This window comes from Toxotes jaculatrix, chromosome 8 (genome assembly GCF_017976425.1).
Source record: "Toxotes jaculatrix isolate fToxJac2 chromosome 8, fToxJac2.pri, whole genome shotgun sequence".
In the NCBI taxonomy this organism is placed as follows: Eukaryota; Metazoa; Chordata; class Actinopteri; family Toxotidae; genus Toxotes; species Toxotes jaculatrix.
The window spans coordinates 8226918-8248369 of NC_054401.1; the positions used below are offsets into that span (position 1 = coordinate 8226918).

At 41.1% G+C, this 21452-nt stretch overlaps 1 protein-coding gene across 3 annotated transcripts in view; it reads left to right on the plus strand.

Moving 5' to 3' along the window:
• The window catches only part of cadm4 (cell adhesion molecule 4), a 134614-nt gene that overhangs the window by 103238 nt on the left and 9924 nt on the right, over positions 1–21452 (plus strand). For all 3 annotated transcript variants that reach the window (XM_041044045.1, XM_041044046.1, XM_041044044.1), the window contains exons 2-6: positions 1419–1565; positions 8172–8459; positions 11015–11176; positions 13056–13146; positions 17351–17523. In XM_041044045.1, coding sequence (XP_040899979.1) covers positions 1419–1565; positions 8172–8459; positions 11015–11176; positions 13056–13146; positions 17351–17523 — 861 coding nt within the window. The remainder of the gene's footprint in view (positions 1–1418; positions 1566–8171; positions 8460–11014; positions 11177–13055; positions 13147–17350; positions 17524–21452) is intronic.

Sequence of the window (21452 nt, forward strand, 5' to 3'; positions counted from 1 at the left end):
GCCAGGGAGAGAGGGAATGCAAATAGGGATGCAAATTGGTAAATACTAGTTCAGGGAGCCCAGCAAGCTGGTACTCTCTTCAAGGCAATCACATTCCACTCCTGGCTGTAGCTATATGACTAATTGCTCTGCAAATCATTTGAATTCAAACAGCAGAGCTTGGAGTCCATTGTGGTCAGCGGGGGGTGTGACTCAGCTGAGCCATGTCAACAATTTGACCCACAAACACAGAGGGCGCTCCAATCAGAGCATAATCAACCTCCTCATTACTGACTCTTGGGCTGTGAGCAACATCAAAGCGGCTCCCTGCTGCTTCTCAGCCTCCTTGTCTAAAAATATTGGGTTTAGGGGCCAGACAAGTTTGTTTGAAAGATTATGCACAAAAGTTTCTGTGAGTGTGCCTGTCAATCTGTATGCATGCATATTTCTGTGTGTGTCTGCGTCCTCATTTGTGCGCGAGTACTTGTTGGAGCACATGCACATTCATAAATGCTCACGGAGGTGTCTGTGTGTATGTTTTTATTCATTCACAAGAGGCAAAGCTGCTGCATGATCCCCAATAGCGCTTTCCAAATACTTGTAATAAGAATCATTATATTGGGATAATGGAGTGTAATCAATTGGTTTAGCTTGCACCTGGATGAGAAATGGTATTAAGAATGTGTGAAGTGCATTCAAGGCCGCCACCATGGTCTCACTGCTCTGCACTTTGGCCAGCTTTTTCACACTGAGTCGATCACTGACTCATACAATAAAACTGCAGTTTAAACTATTAATACACACATAAGTGGTGGCAGGGCCGCAGTCCAACCTGTGATCTGCCTGGTGCCCTTCTGTGAGTGCGCTGGTCCATATGTGGCCATGTTCACGTGTGTCCATTCATGTGTATTTGCAGGTGTGTGTCTACATTCAAGACCGGCAGCCACTTACAGGCTTAATAAGGCATTTTGTATTCAGCTGTGTGTGTTGATGCATTCTGTTAAACTAGCCAGAGGCAATAGAGCTGTTTGTATGTGTGCGTTTGTGCACGTAAAAAGATGAATGGCAGTAATTATAATCATCCTTATTATAATCATAAGAACACATTGTTCATAAGGACCCTCTTTCACTTGTTGAGTCCTTCAGTGTCTCTTCTCTCACTCTGTCTCTTTATCTCTATCCCTGTCTCCTCCTCTCCTTTCATCACCCTCTCCATTTCTCCCTTGTTGTGCCCGTATGATGAATAGCGAATAAATGAAGGATGCTTTAAGTACCTTATTTTGAAAGGTTCTATCTCAAGAGAGGTGCAAATTGAACATCTCTTTTTCTCAGCATCTGTTCCTCCTATTTGTTGCTGTACTGTTCTCTCCATCGTTTTCTTCCTCTCCACCGTCCACCCAATGTATCAGTATTTTAACATCCATCTTTCTCTCCCTTAGCTCATTGTCAAGCGGTGCAGGCGGAGAATGTGACAGTCTTGGAGGGAGGTACAGCCCAGATCTCCTGCCGCCTGCAGAACTACGATGGATCAATTGTGGTCATCCAGAATCCCCGCCGGCAGACCCTTTTCTTCAACGGCACGCGAGGTGTGTATCTGTGTGCACATTTGTCTCCGCAGACAAACTTAATCTATCTCTGTCTAAGCATTTGCCCTCAGTGACATTTGAAGCCAGCTTTTTAAACACATTAGCAATGACTCACCAACACTCATACTTAACATTTTTCTTATTGCAAATGTCCTCACTTTGCCTTTGAAGCGATTCCACATTAAAAAGTCAGATAACTGCAGAGTTAATTTAGGAGATGGTTTTACTCTCTGCCCTAACAGTGTGACTGCCTTAACTGTTTTAAAAGCATAGTTCGAAGCTCTCTGCATAATCCACTGTTAACCCCAGTGATGAGATCAGAGCTTATTACAGCTCCTCATTAGAACATGGCCTTGGCAATCACATTTTTTTTTAAGGTGGCTTTATGGCAAATTATCATTGTAACCAATATTATAATGAAGGCAGATTTCATTGAGGGCCTCAGGGTGAGCAAACACTACATGTTTTTTTCTTAACTAATTAAGGGCAAAAGTTGCTACCTTAGCCAGATTTTCTGTTAGCGCTGCTAGGAAACCTCTGAGCAAAAGAACAATAATCAAGGATATTTAACATAGCCTTTGAAATTGTGTGGGCCAGCTTAATTGAAGCAAAAATGTATGTTATGTTTTGTGGTGTAGCAATAGTTTTTTTATGCCCTATGTAATCTATGTGATAAAGTTCTTAAAGCTATGCTGTAGAGCTGTGGTTTGTAACAGTTCAGAGTTAAGGGCAAGAGGGCAGATTTGAATATATTCAAATAATTTTAGTTGAAGAGTTTCAGAGACACTACAAACCTAAGAACCCAATAAATGCCTTGGTTTGAATTATTTCTTGATTTAGTATGCTTGACTTCATGTTAAATCCACTGACCAATGCAAATAGGCACTCAATTGCCAAGCAATAACAAAATCCAATCAACAAACAAATCAGCTATCAGCTGTAAGTAAATTGAAGTTAACTCATTAACAGAGGAATAGGACACGTTTTGTATTGTAATGACGCTCTTTGGCACAGCAGTGTTTCCCAATTCAGTGTGCTGCGATCCAACACAGAAATTGCCTCTATCAGGTAGGCAGGGCAGCCAATCAGAAATCCCAAATCCTCCTTCAGCTTTCATTCAAGGAGCTTGCCATTGTGAAAACTCCTCGTTCTTGCCTTTAACATCTACGTCCCAAGACGTAGATCCTCTCAGTTGACTGAATGGTCAGCCTATTCAGTCTATCCTGTGCCTTCCCTCTCCAAAAATAGCTTTGATGAGTTATGATTTGGAAGACTATTGTTCTGATGCTGTAAGTGTGTGACAGGTGTTAACTCCCATCTTGATTCAGATTATAAGAGAATCTATTTGCTACGATAACTTTGCTCATGCTGTTCTAACTGAATGTTGCTGAGCTCCAAAGTAGCTTATATTAATGCAATCTCAATCTGCTACTGTTACTCAATATTACGTAATATTTTTGAACTGTCATTCAAGCATCCTTGAATTCAGCTTAACTTGATTTACTTGAGTTTCACACAGCCTTAAACTAGCTGCACATACATCATATTTCAAGTATATGGCAAATAAATTTAAGTGGTAGTGCTGTGTTGTGGGGCTGTCACTATTTCCAGAAATCAAGTTCAAGTGAATTTGAAATGGCATTGCAATTCATTGAATTTGAATGTGCATGTAGCGAATTCATTCAGTTTTCATTCAGTTCATTTAATTTCTGTAGCTGACCTTGCAGTTAAACCTCCACATGATGACGAGTGGTTATAAGGAAATCTCCAACTATATTTTCTCATCATTGACATAGATGAAGGTAAACTAATCTCAAATTTAAGACCTGCTCTCACAAACCTGAACTTGTACTTTTAACCACAGAAAATAAATGCAAAAACATAACACAATACATATTTTTATATATGTATTCTTTAATATATGCTGAGATTGGACAAAAATACTGAAGACAACAGAGCTGCTTTCACTGTTCAATGATACAGCTTTCAAATACTTTTGTCCTAAACATTTGCTCCACTTGTTAGTTGCCTCGATCACGTAGTGGCTTTAATTGGGTAGTTGAGGTCGATGCTTTCTGAAACCTTACTTTCAACTCTCCCCCCAATTCTATCAGATCAGCACTACCGGTAAGTTCCATTAAGTATTTAAACAGAGCCGCCATGTCTGCGCTCCCATGAGACATGGACTTGCACCCTTCGGAGAGCACGATGAAGCCCAATCAGAGCAAGGAGGAAGAAGGGGTATGAAAGGTAGAATGAAAGAGAAAATGAGAAAGAAGAAAGAAAATGGTGGGGGGAGAATGAGACAAAGGGCGGAGGGTTAAGGAAGACACAGCAACAGAGAGAATAAGGAAAGGGAGTGTCAGGCCATGGAGAAAGAGACAGCCCTGGGAAATGATCCAAAGGTTAGGTAAGGTATTAAGTATAAATGGTTTCCTGTAACTAATTTGGCTCCCGTAAGCACCGAAAAGCCTTGTTGGGGACATTTTCCTGGAGCGTAAATTACATCTCACTCTGGCTCTCTCTACCTACATGTTTGCTCCATCACTCGCTGTAGGGCCTTTCCATTTCTGCCTATTGCCCATCTGCTACCCAGATATCAGTCTCACAAACTAAGGCCTCCCTGTGCCGAGCCATTCCACACTAACTGCCCAAATAGGGTCGCTGCAGTAAGTGCTGTGAATTAGACTGCCTGTTTTGCAAGTGAGCAACCAGTCAGGGGTGTGTTTTATGATTGTGGGGACTGATAGCTATAATAGAGCTGTGGAACTAACCAAATGGACCATTTCTCCTCAGTGGTCCATATCTCTCTTTCTCCCCTTATTGCCAACTCTCCTCTGCATGCAAATGAGATAGGACAATAAAGGTGAACTTGGACTTGAACAGAAGTCTGACATTTAGTTGCCATTTAGTGCAGAAAGGGAAAAAAAAGATTTACCTATCTGTGGGGAATAGCTCTAACAATGCTCTCGCTGCCCCACTGAGGGTGGGGTGGAGAGATTAGTGTGGTGTACTTCCAGCAAGAGTGGACTAACTCCATTGCCCCAGGTCGGGCTCTCAGTCTCCTGTGAATTTCTGTCTCTATCTATATTATTTTTTTCCCGCCTGCCGCATTATGTAGCTATATTAGTCTATTTCTCTCATTCTTTCTTCCTCCCCCACGCTTTCTCGCACACACATGCACACACACAAAACCAATATCTATACTGTAGTGTCTGTGTAGTGATGAATTATCCTGTGAGATGGCCGGGTGTTACATCAGAGAAGTGTCTGCAGTTCCCTCTGTGAGCCAAAGCCAACACAAAGGAGTGAGGAGAGGGACAGAATAAAATAGAGATGGAGAGCGAGAGAGAGGTTTCACAGTCAAGTCAATACAAAGTGAGTCTCAAAGGTATTTATGAGAATCTATGGACATCGAGCCACTGTCACCCACACACTGTTATTAGCGTTATTTGTTATTATCAGCATTTTTCCCGCCATTGATTCTGGTCTTTCTTCAGTAAAAAAAAAGGAAAATTATTGCATGTTCACCTTTTCTCTTTCTCCATGTCACTGTCCCTTCTTTTCTTTGGACATTATGGGGTTAGCCAGTACTGTGCGGTACAGATAGGCAAGCAGAGCTGAAGAACCACCTACAAACCCCGCACAAACCACCATTTCAATGTGTGATTCAGTTGTTTACTACACCGACGAGAAAAATGGACCGGACTAAAAAATATCTTTTCATGACTGTACTAGAAGCATATAAGTAAGACAGCTTGTGCTGATCACAGTGTACTTTGATTGTTTACTCGCCACTGCTACCTCTTAACACTTAGGAAGAAAAAACTCTTGAAGTAATTTTGAAATGAACGAATGCATTTCAGTTTCTGTACACATCTGCATGTGCATAATAATGCATGAAATATCATGACTGATCTCAGAACGGTGGAGGCTGGGTCAAGAGCACCTTGACAAACACATTTGTCTGCAGCTAGCTACAGCTAGTCACCATCAAAGAGTTATCCACATGCTCAAACGTCCTAAAAAAAATGCTGCTTCACCCTCCGGCTCCACAAGCCTCAGCCTTTGTCAACACGGCCATGTCTACAAAAATGACAAATTATAGATCCAACAGCTGGTAGTCTAACTGGCCTCCAGAGAAAACACCCTGCTGTGGCCACAAGAGGGCAGTAAATTACAAGATGAATGCAAACAAAGAATATCCTTCATGGGGCAAAAGGCTTCAGTCTCACTGTAACTGATGACTGTTTTTAGCTTTAACTGGTTAAGCACTGCTTGTCTTACTTGTCGTAACACCAGTGGGGTTCACAATTGTAGCTCGTTCATATGAGGTCCAGGACTGGCAGCAGAATTAAGTGTTTAGAAAGCTGATGTATTTTTTTATTTTCACTTTCAGTCTTTGGTTATGTTCCATAGTCTGAATTGCAGTGTTTACCCTGTGTACAATTGTAGTATTTAGCCTGTCTCACTGGCTCAAAGGGCAGCACCACTCAGTTTAATAGCTTTCCTAAAATAATTTTTGGTTGTGCAATACGCTTTATTTGCATAGCACTTTTCAAAGGAGTTAGCAAGTGCTTCACAGCAAGTAAAACAATAATGATTAAAACCTAATAAGATGAACAATAAAAATGCCAGACACTAATTAGAAACGGGCTTACAGAGGAATAAAGCAAGCAGTTACAAAGAGAATGAATGAATACATTCTAGTTTAGGATAGTCCAATCAGTGCTTGGGAAAATGAGCAACACTCTCCCTCAAAGCTGTAAATGAAAGAACCGAGACATCTGTTATGTTGTATCAATGTACAGCCTGGAGCTGCTCCATCGAGACTGACTTTGCAAACTCTCTCTGAACTTCTTATATCAAATTCAGCTTTAGATTTAGCTGCACTATCAATTCCAGCGCAGAAAATCGTCCGGGGTGCTGTCACAGCCACTATTTTTCCATGTTTTGCAATTTTTCCTCTGCAGAGCTATCCATGGAAGCAACATCCCAAATTAGAAGGTGGTGAAATCTCTTCTCTCGTGCCAGACTATGGGGGATACAACTGACTGTTTGCTAATACAAAGCAAACTATCTTGAAGCCAAGAAATAAGTGATACCAAAGCTGAAAATGACATACCATGCAAATAAAGCAGCCCTTGCTTCGTGTGCTGTTTGATGTACTTGCCCTTTACTGCCGGCAAAAAAGTAAATATACTGTATTATGAAAGATACACATAGAAAAAATTAAGATATACTCAAAATATTAATTAGCAAGGATATGTCTTGTTATTGATGTGAAGTACCTGCATCCATCCCTGACCTTTGTCAATCGATTGCACAGCCACCAACCAAGCACTTTCAAACCTGCAATCCCGGACCTGTATTTCCAATCTAACTCTCACCCTTATCGGCAATAAGAGTACAAGCAATTGCAGCAGCTGTCACTTTCTTGGCCTGTAAGTGGAAACATCAGTGTACCTATTTCTATCAGTTATATATCAGTTCTGAACTGCTATTACTTTACTTTCTTTTACATGGTGCAATTTTTGCACTATCCTGGTTCCGATTAAAGATTTCTTTTTTTTTTTCTTTTTTGTAATTTAAATAGGTTTAGTGTTGTGGTCATTGATAGCTGTTGCCCTGGTTGGAAAGAGGATCAGTCCAATTAGAGCTTTTCTTTCTCCTCCTCCTGTGCATTATAGAGTTAGTGATTGTAGTGGGTAAGCCAACAAAACAGGTATTAATAATGAAATGTCTTTTTTTCTATGACAAAACTAGAAACAAGAAACGAGGAAAAATTGCCACAAAAATTGTCTGGATAAGATTGATAAGGTACACGGGTTAATGGAAGCCCTTACGGAAAAGAACTGCTCTGCAACTGCTACTGCTTTTCATGTTGACTAAAAGTGACATCAGCAGGACTTACTGGTAATCATTTAGGACAAAAAGAAACAGAAAATGGCAAACACACTGAATGTAAGTAACGGAGTGAAGTTAACGCCAACCCCCACCCCCCTTTTGTGGAAAATTTGCAGCCTTCTAAACGAGTGAGTTTGCGAGTGAAGTACAAACCAGCTCCCTGAGGTGCTTCTCATCTACAAACAAACTCAAAATGAAGCAAATAAAGGGCTGCCAGTAAAATCTGTTAAAACGCGTTCTTTATAATATGACACTCACTTTGGCAGCCTAAGCTTGCATGTTTGTTGGGGGGAACAACCAAAGCGAAAACAAAAACACTTCTGAATGCTCTGTGTCTGTCTGTAAAGCATTTGAAAAAATGAATCAATTACACTGACCCTGAGCAAAAAGATTTTTCTTGTTTTCCCTTTGTTTGTACCTTTACTCTTTTTTTTTTTTTTTGACATGAATGCAGTGTTTAGTAACTATTTAAATTTAGTGTCTCACATTACAGAAATGATTATAATTTCTTCTACCAGTGACTGATGAATTCACCTTCCCTCTCCTTGTTTTTGCCACCCTTTCTGCCCCCCCTTTCCTTTGCACCTCCACTTCCTCTCACCACTCGCCTCATCCTCAACTACCCCAACCCATGCTGTCTCATTTCCGCCCCACCTTCATCCAACTTCCACCCTCTCCATTATCTTCGCCCACTCACAGCCCTGAAGGACGACCGTTTCCAGATGGTGCTCTTCACGCCGCGGCTGGTGCGCATCACGTTGACTAACGTGAGCGTGTTTGACGAGGGCGGTTACTTCTGCCAGCTCTACACGGACGCAACGCACCATCAGGTGGCGACGCTTTCTGTTTTGGTGCCGCCGGAGCCGCCCACGGTGGAGGTGAAGCAGGAGGCCGTGGAAGGCGGCGAGGTAGAGCTCACCTGTGTGTCGCCACGCAGCAAGCCGACCGCCACCCTGCGCTGGACCCGTAATGGCCGGGAGATACCAGGTACCATGATATGTCTGACAGATGGGGTGATGGATGGTAAGATGATTGTTTGGGATAAATGAGGAAATTAATGAGGGAATATAGGGCAGGTGATGTGCAATGGGTGGATGATAAAGATTGAGTGCTGAATAAAAGAAGGATGAATGGATTGGTGATTGATGGGTTGACAGAGGAAATGGCAGATTGATCACTTGATGGGAGCAGGTAAAGACTGATGAATGGATAAATGGAGGGAGAGGTTGGAGGTTTTGGCTGCAGGGCTGCCAAAATCTCTCTCCTCCACCTGTTTCCTTGATTTTGATCAAGTGGTCTTTGCAATATGTCAAGGCAACGGTCTATTTTAAATGTAAATTTGAACAGATTTGAACTGTAATAACTTTCTTCTGTTTCCATTCCTTTGAGGGAAGGTTTAGAGTTCACAGAAAAAGTGTATATCTGTATATTGATCTGTGTTGATTACACAGACATAACCACCAAGTATTAGAACAATTTTTGTGCTTTTTTCCTTTGGCCAATTAGTCAAAATCCTTCCCTACTAAAACAGATACACATCTGTGTGTATCTGTTTTGTTTTTCTCTCTACACATCTCTCCTAATGCTCTCTTGGAAATTAAGTTCAAATTAACTTGATTTGCACAAGCACAACATTAGATACAAGCTCAGATGCCACATACATTCCAGATGTTTTGCTTTTCTCACTCACTATTCTCTAACTCTTTCTTTGCCTCTGATAAATCTATGAGGTATCCATCAGTCTGTTAGCTTGATCTATCCTTCTTTATAAGTTGCTGTCTCCCTTGGCACTCAGTAATACATCTTTCTCATCTTTCCTTTGCCTTGAATCTATTTAACTTCTTCCATTAAATCAGTATTTGTTTATAGTGCTATGTTTTGATTTGAATTCCTAAAAAACCTTGTTCAGTTGACTGAGCACAAACAAAAGAATACTGGCAGACTAAGTCATGCAAAGCCTCTCTCGCTGAGGCTTATGGCTATTATTTTAATTAAATTTATCTCAGTTTTTTAAATAAATATTGTTATTCATTAATTCATACTCAGTCCCTTCAAATATCTCACATAGACCAGATGAAATATCTTGATATAATTTGGTGTCAACAGTTTTTGGGACATGCACTGAGCGATGTTTTGCCCTTTCAAACTTTATGTCAGACATCGTCTCTTTTACTTTCTATTTTTGTCTGACACTCAACGTCTCTTTCATCCAACCTCTTCCCTTTTTTCTGTCAGAACACGCTTGTCACCGTCACTCTGTCTCTCTTCTCTCTGTCCTTCCCCTTTACTCCTTCCTTTTCCTTTCATCTGATCTCACTTTCTTTTTTTATTTAAATTTCACTGGTGACAAAGATGTGATGCTCCTCAGCTTGGTTATTGGTTGCTTTAAGAGTCAAAAAGACAGGCACTTTTGTCTGTCACGTCTCATCTTTTTCCTAACGCTTCTCTTTTCTTGTTTCCTCTCTGTTTCTCCTCCTCTTTTCTTGTCTCTCCTTTTCTCCTTTGCTCTAATCTTTTCTCGTCCTGTTTCCTCTCCTTTCCTCTCTTCTCCTCTCCTCTCCTCTCTTCTGGCCCTGAGTTAAATGAACTGTGACACTAAAGGTTAGAGGCAGATCCCAACAGATATGGGAAAGCACTCTTTAATTAAGACACTATCTTCCCACCGCTCCCTTATTCCTGCTCATCTGCAGCCACTGCCGTCCTCTCTCACGCTTCGATTGGGCCTGCCTTCATTTGCTCGCCGGCAATAATTGAAAACTCAGCGCAATATAAGTAATATTGTTGTATTCTGCCTCAACAAGCACAAACTCCCAATACGTGACCATGTCAAGTCCCGTTAGTTTGGCCCTGGTGTTCCTCCTCCCTCCTTCTGTCTCTCCTCCTTCTCTCTTCTTGCATCTTTATTCCACTCTGCATCTGGCTCGGCACTCTTATCATCCTCTTTCATGTCTCGGCTCGTCTCGCCATCATGCCCATTTTGCTGTCCTCTCTGTCTGTCTCTGAGTCCCCCTCTCTTTTGCCTTTTCTTCTCTCACCCTGCTCCTTTGACGCCCCTCTCTCTCCATGTCTGGCTCAGTTAAAATCTCAATTATGCATATTCTCTCTTTTATCCTTCTGTCTCCTTCATCTCTCTCACTTTCTTTCACTCACACATGCACAAAACATTCAGTTGATTTACCATCCGCAAACAAACAGTTCTGCTGCTCATAATTGCCATGAAATATAGATGCAAATTGCTTTCACTTCTCTCTCTCTTTTGCTTTGTCCTCTGCCACTCATCCTCCCCTCTACAGGTATCTGCTGCTGCTCTAAAAAGCTCATTCATCAGTTATTAACTACTTCTTTCTGTCTGCTCACCTCTTCTACACTCCTCTATGTTCTCCTCTAAAAGTCTCCCTCCATCTCCCACCACAGGTGTGATGTCTCAGCAGGGAAAAAGGAAGAAGGGGCATGTTTTGGCTGCTAACTTGTTTCTTGGCGACCCCATCTGTCTTCTTCCCTTCCATCGTCTCATCCCCTCTGTTCTCTCTGCCTCTCTCCAGGTGTGGTATCCCAGCAGGACAACGGGAAGACATTCAGCGTCTCCAGCACCATCCGGATCCCGGTAGAAAGGAAAGACAATGGGGCAGCACTGAACTGCGAAGCGTTCCACCCAGCACTGAGTGGACAGAGGAGGATTCGGCACTACCGCCTGGATGTGTATTGTAAGTCTCTCCTTCAGGCCAAGTATGTGTGTGCGTGCATTTTGTATCAAAGTGCTTTTTATCCATCTTGGAAACAAATGAAGTTACATAATGTTCATTGCCATATTTTTCACAGAGATTACTCACTCTGCATTGCTGTCACTTAAGTTGCTCCTTTAGTGCTATTTATTATAGCATTTTACTTTAATGCCAGCAATAATTTTGTCAAGATAGCTGCATCATTTTTCAACTGGTGGATATCTCATTTTAGAATGAAGCTCATTTATACACAGTCCAGGATTTTAACAGAGTGATACTCAGAGCTGCCCTGTATGAGACCTGCTCTCATTAAAACCTGATGCATACAAATCTTGTCATGCAGCGAGCTGTCAGAAACAGGCCTGTGGCCAGGTTAGGGTCTTGGCCTGTGGTTTAAGGAGCTACCCAACATGAGCTGAGAATACCTGAGTCACATTAGTATGTGTAATGATCTCAGTGTACTGTTCTGGGTTTGGTTGATCTTTGCCGGCTTATTTGCACAAGTTATATGCTCTGAAATCTCTGCACATATGTTCATTTGAGGGAGCCAGAAGCAAAGACTACAAATATTGCAAGAGATATACATTTATAATTGGCTTAAACCTAATATTTACTCAGGCCCTACAAGTTCACATAGAACCATGTTTTTATTTTAATCTGAATTCTCAATATTTTCACAAATCTGCAGAGAGTTCAGTAGGATTAATGCTTAAAGTGTCAGACGGCTATAATTTATATCCTTTTTGGAGAAGTCTAAAATTCATAATATAATATCTATTAAATGTAAATCCATTTTGTTGGATTCTAATCCTATCAAACATGTTGAGTTGGCTCCTATTACTGCAGTTTTGTCATTTCTGTCTTTTGTTTTTGGATGTGAGAAAGAACAACTGTCACCTGCTTAAAATTCAGAAGGATTACTATCTAATAATGCTATTTATTTGTATCATTGTGTTTGCAAATCCTTTATTTAATTTTAATTTTATTTAAGTCATATCAGAAACACATCAACAGACACTAAAGGCACCAGATTTCAGTGTACAGTTGATACCTCAACGCTATTTGTATTCCACGAAAATAGATGCTAAAAGTGCATATGATTCTTTTTGTCCTCCAATTTTTCTGTGACACTGTTCAACAAGTCAGCCAATATTCAATGACTCCATTTGTGCTCTCCTCATATCAGTGTTGCCGACAATTCAATTTGATCCGTATCTGACAATATATCAATAATTTTGAAAAGTCAAACGTTCCACTTGCATATGTAAATATTTGCAGTTGGTGATATGGTTCACTTTCAGCAAGTACTTCTGCATCAGTCTTTGGGCACAATTCATTTGCCACGTGTATATTAGTGTTTGTTGATAGATCAGAATGATTAATATTCAACAGTTTTGTCAATCTGCGTGCTGGTGGTTCCTCCAGCCAGAGAACTGGCAGTAATGACCAACTGTCAGTGTGGATTTGGCTTCCCATCGCTCTGTTACTGGAGTAAGTGCAGTACAGCAGCTGCTGGAGCGGTGGGCTGCTTATGATAACAGGTGTCTCAGTTGTAGGATTGTCGGCTGGTTGCCTTGGAAACAGATGTTAAAGACCCTACCTCCTGGCAATTACTCACTTTTCCCTTGTTCCTCCTTTTTGTTCCGTTTCTTGTTGTCCCTTTCCCCTGATTTCCTGAGTCCCGATTTTTTTTTCTGTTGTCTATGATTGTCATTCCATTTCGATAATTTTGATCCATTCTGTTTTCTGCTGTCTGTGTGGCAGAAATTGCCTGTAGAACACTCAGCACTCCTGAAATCTGTTCTCCTGCTCATACAAGCTCGTTTATCTACCCCCTTCCTCTCTTTCCCTTTCTCCACAGTTGCACCCACAGTGAGAATTGTTCCTCCTTCTGGCATTTTGCGAGAGGGTGACTCGCTTACTCTCACCTGCTCCGTCACTGGAAATCCTCTGTAAGTCTGTGTGCGTCTACATGTACTAAATAGTTTTGTGTTGGTCTTATCTGCCTTCAGTAAATGCCACCCATGTCCTTTTTTTGCACATAATATAACAACAACCTTGTTTCTATAGAGCCTGATATACCGTTTTTATGGACCCAACACACGTACACATACATACACAATACTAGTTCATACTTCATGTTCACAGCACATGTACGTGTCATTGACACTGGCAGTAAAGGTAATAAAAAAACAGAGAAATCTCACCACACCAGACTCTACAGTAGGTTACTGACCTTTATTGTCCTCTAAAATGTGAATGATGCCTTGTTTTTCTAAAATAAAGAATATTTGAAAGAATGTTTGAGTTTATGGTTTAAGGAGGTATGATGACTTATTGTATTCATCATCCTTATTTACAAAAACCTATTTGAATATGAAGTGGAATGCATTCATCTTCAGCTTCCACAAGATATGAAACTCGCACATTTACCAGCTGGCACCAGTCGCTGCTTGTGAAGCTGTTTTGGTTTGTCATTGCAGTATGTTTGGGCATTTTCACTCATTCTATAATTAATTCATGACAAAATAATCACAAAGTATAAAAGGTTTGTCTCAACAAAGTGTCTGTGCTTGAAAAGCTGCAATGAGCCTTGACAAATCGGCTTAAGGATACGCAGAAAACTTTTGATTGATGAGGACATGCAGGAGGTTGCCAAGTTCAATGTCAGCCCTTACAAAAACACACAGTAAATACTCACATTAAAACAGTCTGGGGGGAATGGTTTTGAGCTTCTATGAGATCAACATATAGGTCCTGCCATCACCAAACAGTGGGTACCTACAAGGCCTTAGGGCTTTACTTTAATTTGGGCAGTCAGCTTGGAGGGTAAAGTTTTTGCTGTCTTTAGTCTGTAGTTCACATATTTAGAGAAAAAAATGCTGATTATAATAATAATAATAATGTAAGTAAAACAGTTGGGGTAAGTTGGTGTCTGAAGAGGTTGTTTTTCTGCAGTTTGAATTATGGGCTAAAGAGATTAATCAGATCCAGTTGGTGATCTGTGAATATTGCACAGCCACAGAGTTTTACTGAAATATATTGCTATTATTTTCCCAAGTAATTACTGTCCACCTTACACAGAAAATCTTCTCGTTCTTAATAGCTATTGTGTAAGTGTCCTTGAGTAACATCCACCTGCGCTAGTGGAGCTTCTCGCTGGCTGCAGCAGAAAACGGTTGGTTTTCCTGGATGACAACCAAATGTGTGACAGTAAAACATGGCACCATTTAAACATGTGTGCTTTATCAGCCCTCAGTGCAGTTTCAAGAAACAAAGGAAAGAAAAATGGGTGACAGCTTCTCCCCTGAGTGGCCGAAAATAACTAACTGGACACAAGAGATCTAACCCCTTGTGTTTGTCTAATACATCACATTTTCTCTTTATTATGTGTTGTTGAAATGAATAGTAAGTCGACCTCTTTCTATATAATTACTGTCCCACATAATTCCAGGGTTCTTTCTTGGAAACCTCATGTAATTACCAAGTACTTCTAATCTCCACCAACTTCAGTATATTCCCTGTAATTACTGTATGATCTCTTGGTTCTTTCTAGGAACTGTTCTTAGAAATGAACAGCAGTCTTGTATCAGCTCCTTTGTTGGAAATTTTAGGAAATAGGCTATCAACATTAAGTACAACCACTTGCTCTCCTTCACAAATAATGCAGGCGACCTTTTGGGCCAGCGCATTCCAAATGCATCACCCCTTGCACAATAAATTTAGTTAAACCAGTGATTTCTAATCTATGATTTGTAAATGTACATTATTGCCGCCATTATTGAACCACTTAGGATGTTTTTGTGATCATGAGGCCATAGCGCCAACAAGACTCTGTGCTTCTAAGTTTGATTAAAACCAGAAGAATGGTATCTGTGGTATCAACAGATGACATTTAATGTTTGATTGACGGATAAAAACCAATTGATGCATATTTTATTGAATGGCAAAGAAAAGGGAAAATAGCTTAAGACTTGAGACAGAGAGGTTACCAGGATACGAGAAACTGGTGTAAATGTGGACATATTATAAACTTGTAACTCAGTATGTGTCACCAATCACCAGTCAACACTTTTAAGAGCCAGCTTTGAAACAAAGCCTTTTCTAGTGTGTTCACAGTCCTTTGTGCACTATCCAGAAGGGTATTGGGTCCTAAGCTCTTAAACCCTCCCCTAGATGGTCTGTCTGTCTGTGGGCATCAAGTCCACTAAAGCTCCCCAGTAAAGCTTCATGCAGCCATGCAGCCAATGTATGCGCATGTGCGTGTGTGTGTGTGTGTGTGTGTGTGTGTGTGTGTGTGTGTGTGTGTGTGTGTGTGTGTGTGTGTGTGTGTGTGTGTGTGTGTGTGTGATGACTCTAGTAAAATCCCACAGTGAGGACTGGCTGAGAAGGGTCTTGGCTATAGCCCCACTAAAGCTTTGCAACGGCTGCTTGGTGGACGCTGTGTGTGTGTGTGTGTGTGAGAGAGAGAGAGAGAGACAATGAGGGATGGGACAGCAGGCCACTCTGGACTGTGACCCTCATCTCAGGCTGGACTTCACACACATGCACACACATACTCGCACACATTACAGTCCCCTTGTCACCCTCACGCTTGCTCCCTGGCCCTGTTAACTGCCTGTTAGGCATTAATGACCAATTATGTTCCACTTCCTTGCGGTGAAGGGGTACACTCATTGTCTGTCTGTTATTGGGAGGAGAGATGGAGACGATGTCTTGTCATTTTCCTTGATTGCCTGCTTATTTGCATGTAAGCATTAAAAGGAATTAGTGCGTGTGAGAGTACAAGTATGTGTGTGTGCGTTAGAGAGAGTGGATCAGAGGGAGATCTTGTTTGTGTACGTTTAGTGTGTGTAGGAGTGAGAGAGTGTGTATGTGTGTGTGACTAAGCAAGAAAGAGGTTTAATTAGACTTCCTGAGGGATTAGAACCCAGATGAGTCAGGATTGTAATCTGGCCAGGGTGGCATGAGCCATGACACCCTGCCAGAAACACACATACACACACACACACACAACCCTGTTCGCCAGAGTGTGTCTGTAATCCCTGCACCTCCTGTGTGCTCTGCCTGCCCGTCTTTCATGACCAATTCATTTTGTCTGCCTGCTCCTTCCCTTCGTCTCCCACCAGACCATCTCTTCTTCTTTCTGTTCTTCCTCCACCTGTAGTAGCACTTTCTTTCTATTCCTGTCTTTCCTCCTACCTTTTTTTTCACCCCTCTCTGGACATCTGACACCCCGTTTCTCTCTTATCTGCCCCCTCTCCTTTCACAGCCCTTTCACACCATTGCTGCCCTCTGACTATCCATCTCCTCATTATTTGTCAGGATGCAGCCCTCTGTTGCCATTGGCTCCTTCTCAAACCCCTTTTATACTTTCTTCTCATGACATCCTTCCCCCGTGGGCTCCTATAGCCACCTTTTTCACCTCTCTTTTTATAGCATCCTTCCGTGTCAGTGCTTCGAACCCTTGTCTCTTTTCACTTTCTCATTTTTTAAAACGCACTTCATGTTTTATGTTTCTGAGACAAGTAGTCTACAAGTGGTATTAGAGAGATAGTTGTTGCGCACTTGTTGCTGCTTAGCTAGTTCCTTGAAAAACATAATTAGTTACATTACACTGTGCTAGTTACTCAACAGGAAAAGTAAAAGTTTACATTACTTGTTTCTCTAAAATTGTAAATTGTAAATTTTAATTTGTGGCTCGTCACTGGAAAAGTAATCAAATTACTGTAGCACATTAGCAAGTCGTGTGTAACAACAACAATACTAAGTATTCATTACATGTGTAAATCTACAATCATACTGTATTTAAATGGCATACAGTAGAGACTGAACATTAAGCTGTTGCAGAATTTGCAGTTGTGCTATGTTTGAATATTTGTACGAGTGTGCATGCAGTCCAAAAACCAAAGTTCTTCAGTTTGCAAAACATGAAGTAGAGAAACAACAACAAATGTTTGGAATCTTTGTTTGATAAGTTACTTGAATCATTAACCAATTATTTAAAAATTAAATTTCCAAATGGCCAATTGACCAGCCAATTAATCAGCATCTCTCTCTCTCTCTCTCTCTCTCTCTCTCTCTCTCTCTCTCTCTTCTCTCTCTCTCTCTCTCTCTCTCTCTCTCTCTCTCTCTCTCTCGCACTTCTTCCACCAGGCCCAGGACCATTCAGTGGTCCAAGATAAATGACACTTTACCTGAAAGGGCAGAGATTTCTGGCCCCACCCTCCAGATTTCCCGCCTCAGCCAGTCACACAACGGGACATACTTGTGCCAGGCCCAGAACAACTTTGGACGCGCTGCTGATCATTATACCCTACTGGTGTATGGTGAGTTACCTTGGCTAACAGTTCATTGTTTGCTGCATGTTTTCTTAGAATTTCCATAAGTAGTTTTAAAGGTTTTTTCAATTGATCCTTGTCCTCTATTGTTGTCATTCCCAGTCTTAGTATCTCAGTTAGCTGTGAACTGCTCTGAATAATTTTATGTTCAGTGAATCTTTTGTTTGTTACATTTCTTGTTCTTGTATTTTGATAATATTTTTAAATCTTTTTTATCTTTTAAATTTTATTGATCCTTTTATCTTTCCAGTGTGTTTGGAGTCAGGCTATTCTGGCACTGGGCTACAGATCCATTAAATCTTGATACTTGTCTCATCTGTCTTTCAGCTTTATTTGTTTTCCTGATTTGGTACACAGCAGGAAACCTCTACTAAACCTCCTGTGCAATTGATTCAACAGAGATATTGATTCCACAAGATGCTGGCTACTGTGCTCAGATACTAGTCACCAGCATAATTATTCAGGCTTTTAAAGAACCAATTTATCATGTCCCCTGTGCTGTGACCTACTCCGCTCTTCAGGGAATTCAGAAAAACTTAAATATTCAAGTGTAACAAATAAAAAATCCTAGATGTTTTGACCACTAAATGAATCTCACAATACAAGCTGACAAATAGGAGCCAAATAAAGCAGAAGTTACACACTGCAAGGGATTAATGCAGAGCTGAATCTGCTGGAACTTTGAATTTTACATGGTAACAGTTGGCAATAAACAACAGTGGAACATCTGTTGCATTTAAAATTCAGGCGAATTGCTTGTTGCTTGCTTGCTTGTTGCTTGAGCAGAGGTATCAGAGGAGGAGGTAGATGTGGGTAAGGGGTTTTTGTTGTCAGGTTTTACAAGTTTTCCAAGATGTTGCACCTAGATTCACTGGTGGTGGCTAAATTCTTAATGAAGGTTGACCCAGATAGACTGCACACCGTGGCTCAAAGAAGATGACGGGGTAGCTTGCAACATCACATGAAGATCTTGTGTCACTACATTTTTCAGGAAATGTAACAAATTGTCCAACTTTCTCTCTGAGTTTGAAGCACATTTGAAAACAAGGTTTTGATGTGTGCTGATGTTGTGTAGTCCACACATGAAACGACTGAGTAAACTCACAGTCGAGTAAGGACAAAATATGAACTGTGAGATGTTAATGGAACAGCAGCAACACTAAATGGCAAAGGTAGCTCATGATTAGAGGCTTTTACATTTTAACATTCAATACGTTTGTGGTTCAGCCTAATTGCATGCACACTACTGTCACTCAGCAGGTTTGCCCTTTTGATCTACATCCCCTGCTGGCTGCTCCTGTCATTGCACCCCAGCACCTGGTTTGGAGATCAGAAGGAGAGGGGCGGATGGAGGGAATAGAGACATGATATCTTGTGAAACATTTTTAGGCTGCTTTTGGTTAGCACCCCCTCATCTATCCATCACATTAACACTCACTCTCTCTCTCTCTCACACACACACACACATACACACACAATCAACAGTCACACACTCTTGAGCAAGCACGCCTAGCATCAAACGGCACACATAATGGCAGCTTTCCTCTGGCATCAAGGGTGGCAACAGTGGCATGATGAAAGGTGACATCCCCACCCACCCCCACCTACCCACCCCTGCTCTCTCTCTCCTCCCCTCTGCCTTTCTCTTTCTGTCTCTCTCCTTCTCTATCCTAGAAGGTTACAGACGTCAAGCTTTGATGTGCGTTGCCACCTCTGTAGAAAAATGTTCTGTCTTTCCCCCTCTTCATCAGCTTCCACCCTCACCATTTTTTAGCTGTCGCCTTCATTTGTTTTTTTCTCTGCCATTTCGTCTTTCCCACGTTTCTTCATTTATCTTCTTTATTCCATGCTGTTGCCCTGTGCTGTTCATTAATTTGATTTAATACGCTTTTTCTTCTTATCCTCTTTTATTTTGGAAAAAAAAGGGTTCATTTAAAGTATGGAATTTTGCTTTGACCAAAATGCATAAAAGACCAGAAATCCACATAACCGACATAAGCCAAGCTTCAGCTCCTCTGCTCTGCACCACGGATTTCCAGCAATCAGCTTCTTAAATCCTCCTGCTGTAGCCCCATATCAGTGGTGGTTTGCTGTACTTCAAAAAATATGTACTAGCCCACTGGGCAGATTGTTTCAAACCTTATCTCAAAGAGCTCAGAGTTGTTGATTCAGCCATCATATTAATCTGTAGACGACTGAAAGTCAGTCTTGATTTTCCTGTATGTCGAAACTAATAATTTGGTTGACGTTATGTTAATTCTTCTCAAGAAATGTCCAATGAACTCTTTACATTTGGGCTATAATGTTTCTAGTGAATGTGTCACATAACTGCAAAACTGTCTGCTTGCTACATCACTATCAGTGTAAATGAACCACCATGGATGACTGATGGATGATGTTGAAGTGTAACTCTCTGATGATTAAATACAAAGTTCATCAGTCAGTACTGAAAATAAATATGATTCCACGCTGTAAAATATGTTAAGATGACTCATAGTCTTAATACTTATCCACAGTGCGGATCATTCCAGCACCCACATTTTTGTAGTAGGTGTCTTATTTTTTTTCTATTTTCAAGAAGAGGAGAATATCTCATTTTATAACAAAGCTCTTCACTTATTCCTAAAGACTCTGGTGATAGAAAAACAATACAGTCTCATTCAACTCTCGCTCCTCTTCTTGAGCCTTACCATTTCATTTTCTGTGATCTTACTCTTCTGTTTCAGTCCAAACTGTTTCCACCTCTCCATCTCCCTGTTTTCCTTTCAGTGGCTGCCGTTAGGATAATCAAGGCAAGCAGTGTTTGACAAGTTAAATTTAAAAGTAAACATCAATTAGAACAATACTGAAGTGGAAGTGATATCTTTCCTTACATATCAGAACAGCGTTCTGTCCTTTTGCTTTCATCTTGTAATTTACTGTCCTCTTGTGGATGCAGTAGGGTATTGTCTCTGAAAGCTAGTTTGATTACCGGCCGTTGCATCTCTCATTTTTGTCATATTTTTGGGCATGACCATGTCCTGTTGACAAAGGCTAGGGCTTGTCAAGCAGAGGGAGGAACAGCATTTTTTGGACATTTGCGTTTGCATTGTGGATAACCCTGGGGTCTTTGACGTGGGACTCGCTGTAGCTAGCTGCAGACAAGTGTTCTTGTCAGGCTGCCCTTATCTTCCACAGTTCCGAGATCAATTTTGATATTTCATACGTTATAATACACATGCGCAGATGTATCTGGAATCTGTACTTGCGCATTCGAAAATTACTTAGACTGTTTTTTCTTTACAAGCATTAAGAGGTATCAGTAGCAAGTGAACAAGCAAATTACACTGTGATTTATCATCTCAATTAGTATATGTTCTCACTCATCATCTTGGTCAACATGTGTGACGACAAAGAGTTAGGATATTATTGATATAATATTTTAAAATGTTTTTTTCCTTGAGGTAATAAGAAGCTGAACCACACATTGAGATGGTGGTTTGTGGGGGGTTTGTAGTTTGTCAGCTCCATTTGCCTATCTGTAAATTTCACTGCACACCACTGGCTAACCCTGTAATTCACAAAGGACAAAGAAAAGAAGGGACAGGGACATGCAGGATGCGTCCTTCCATTCTTGTACTGTGCCCTCTGCTCTCACCTCTTTTACACCTCTTGTCCACTTCCTCTTCCTCTCTCCAGTTCTCCCACACCCTCTCAACTGTTTCTCACCTTATGCCCCCCCGCCACCAGTATGCCCCCTGTTCTCGGTTCAGCTGCAGTTCAGTCTCTTTACTCAAAAAAAGGCACAGAGAAAAATCAGTGGAACTGAGGGAGGGGTTGGGAAGGGATGAATGGAAGGACGGAGGAAGGGAGGGAGGAAGTGATGGAGGGATGGAAAGGGAAATAGAAGGACGATGGAGGTCGAACGCAGGTTAACA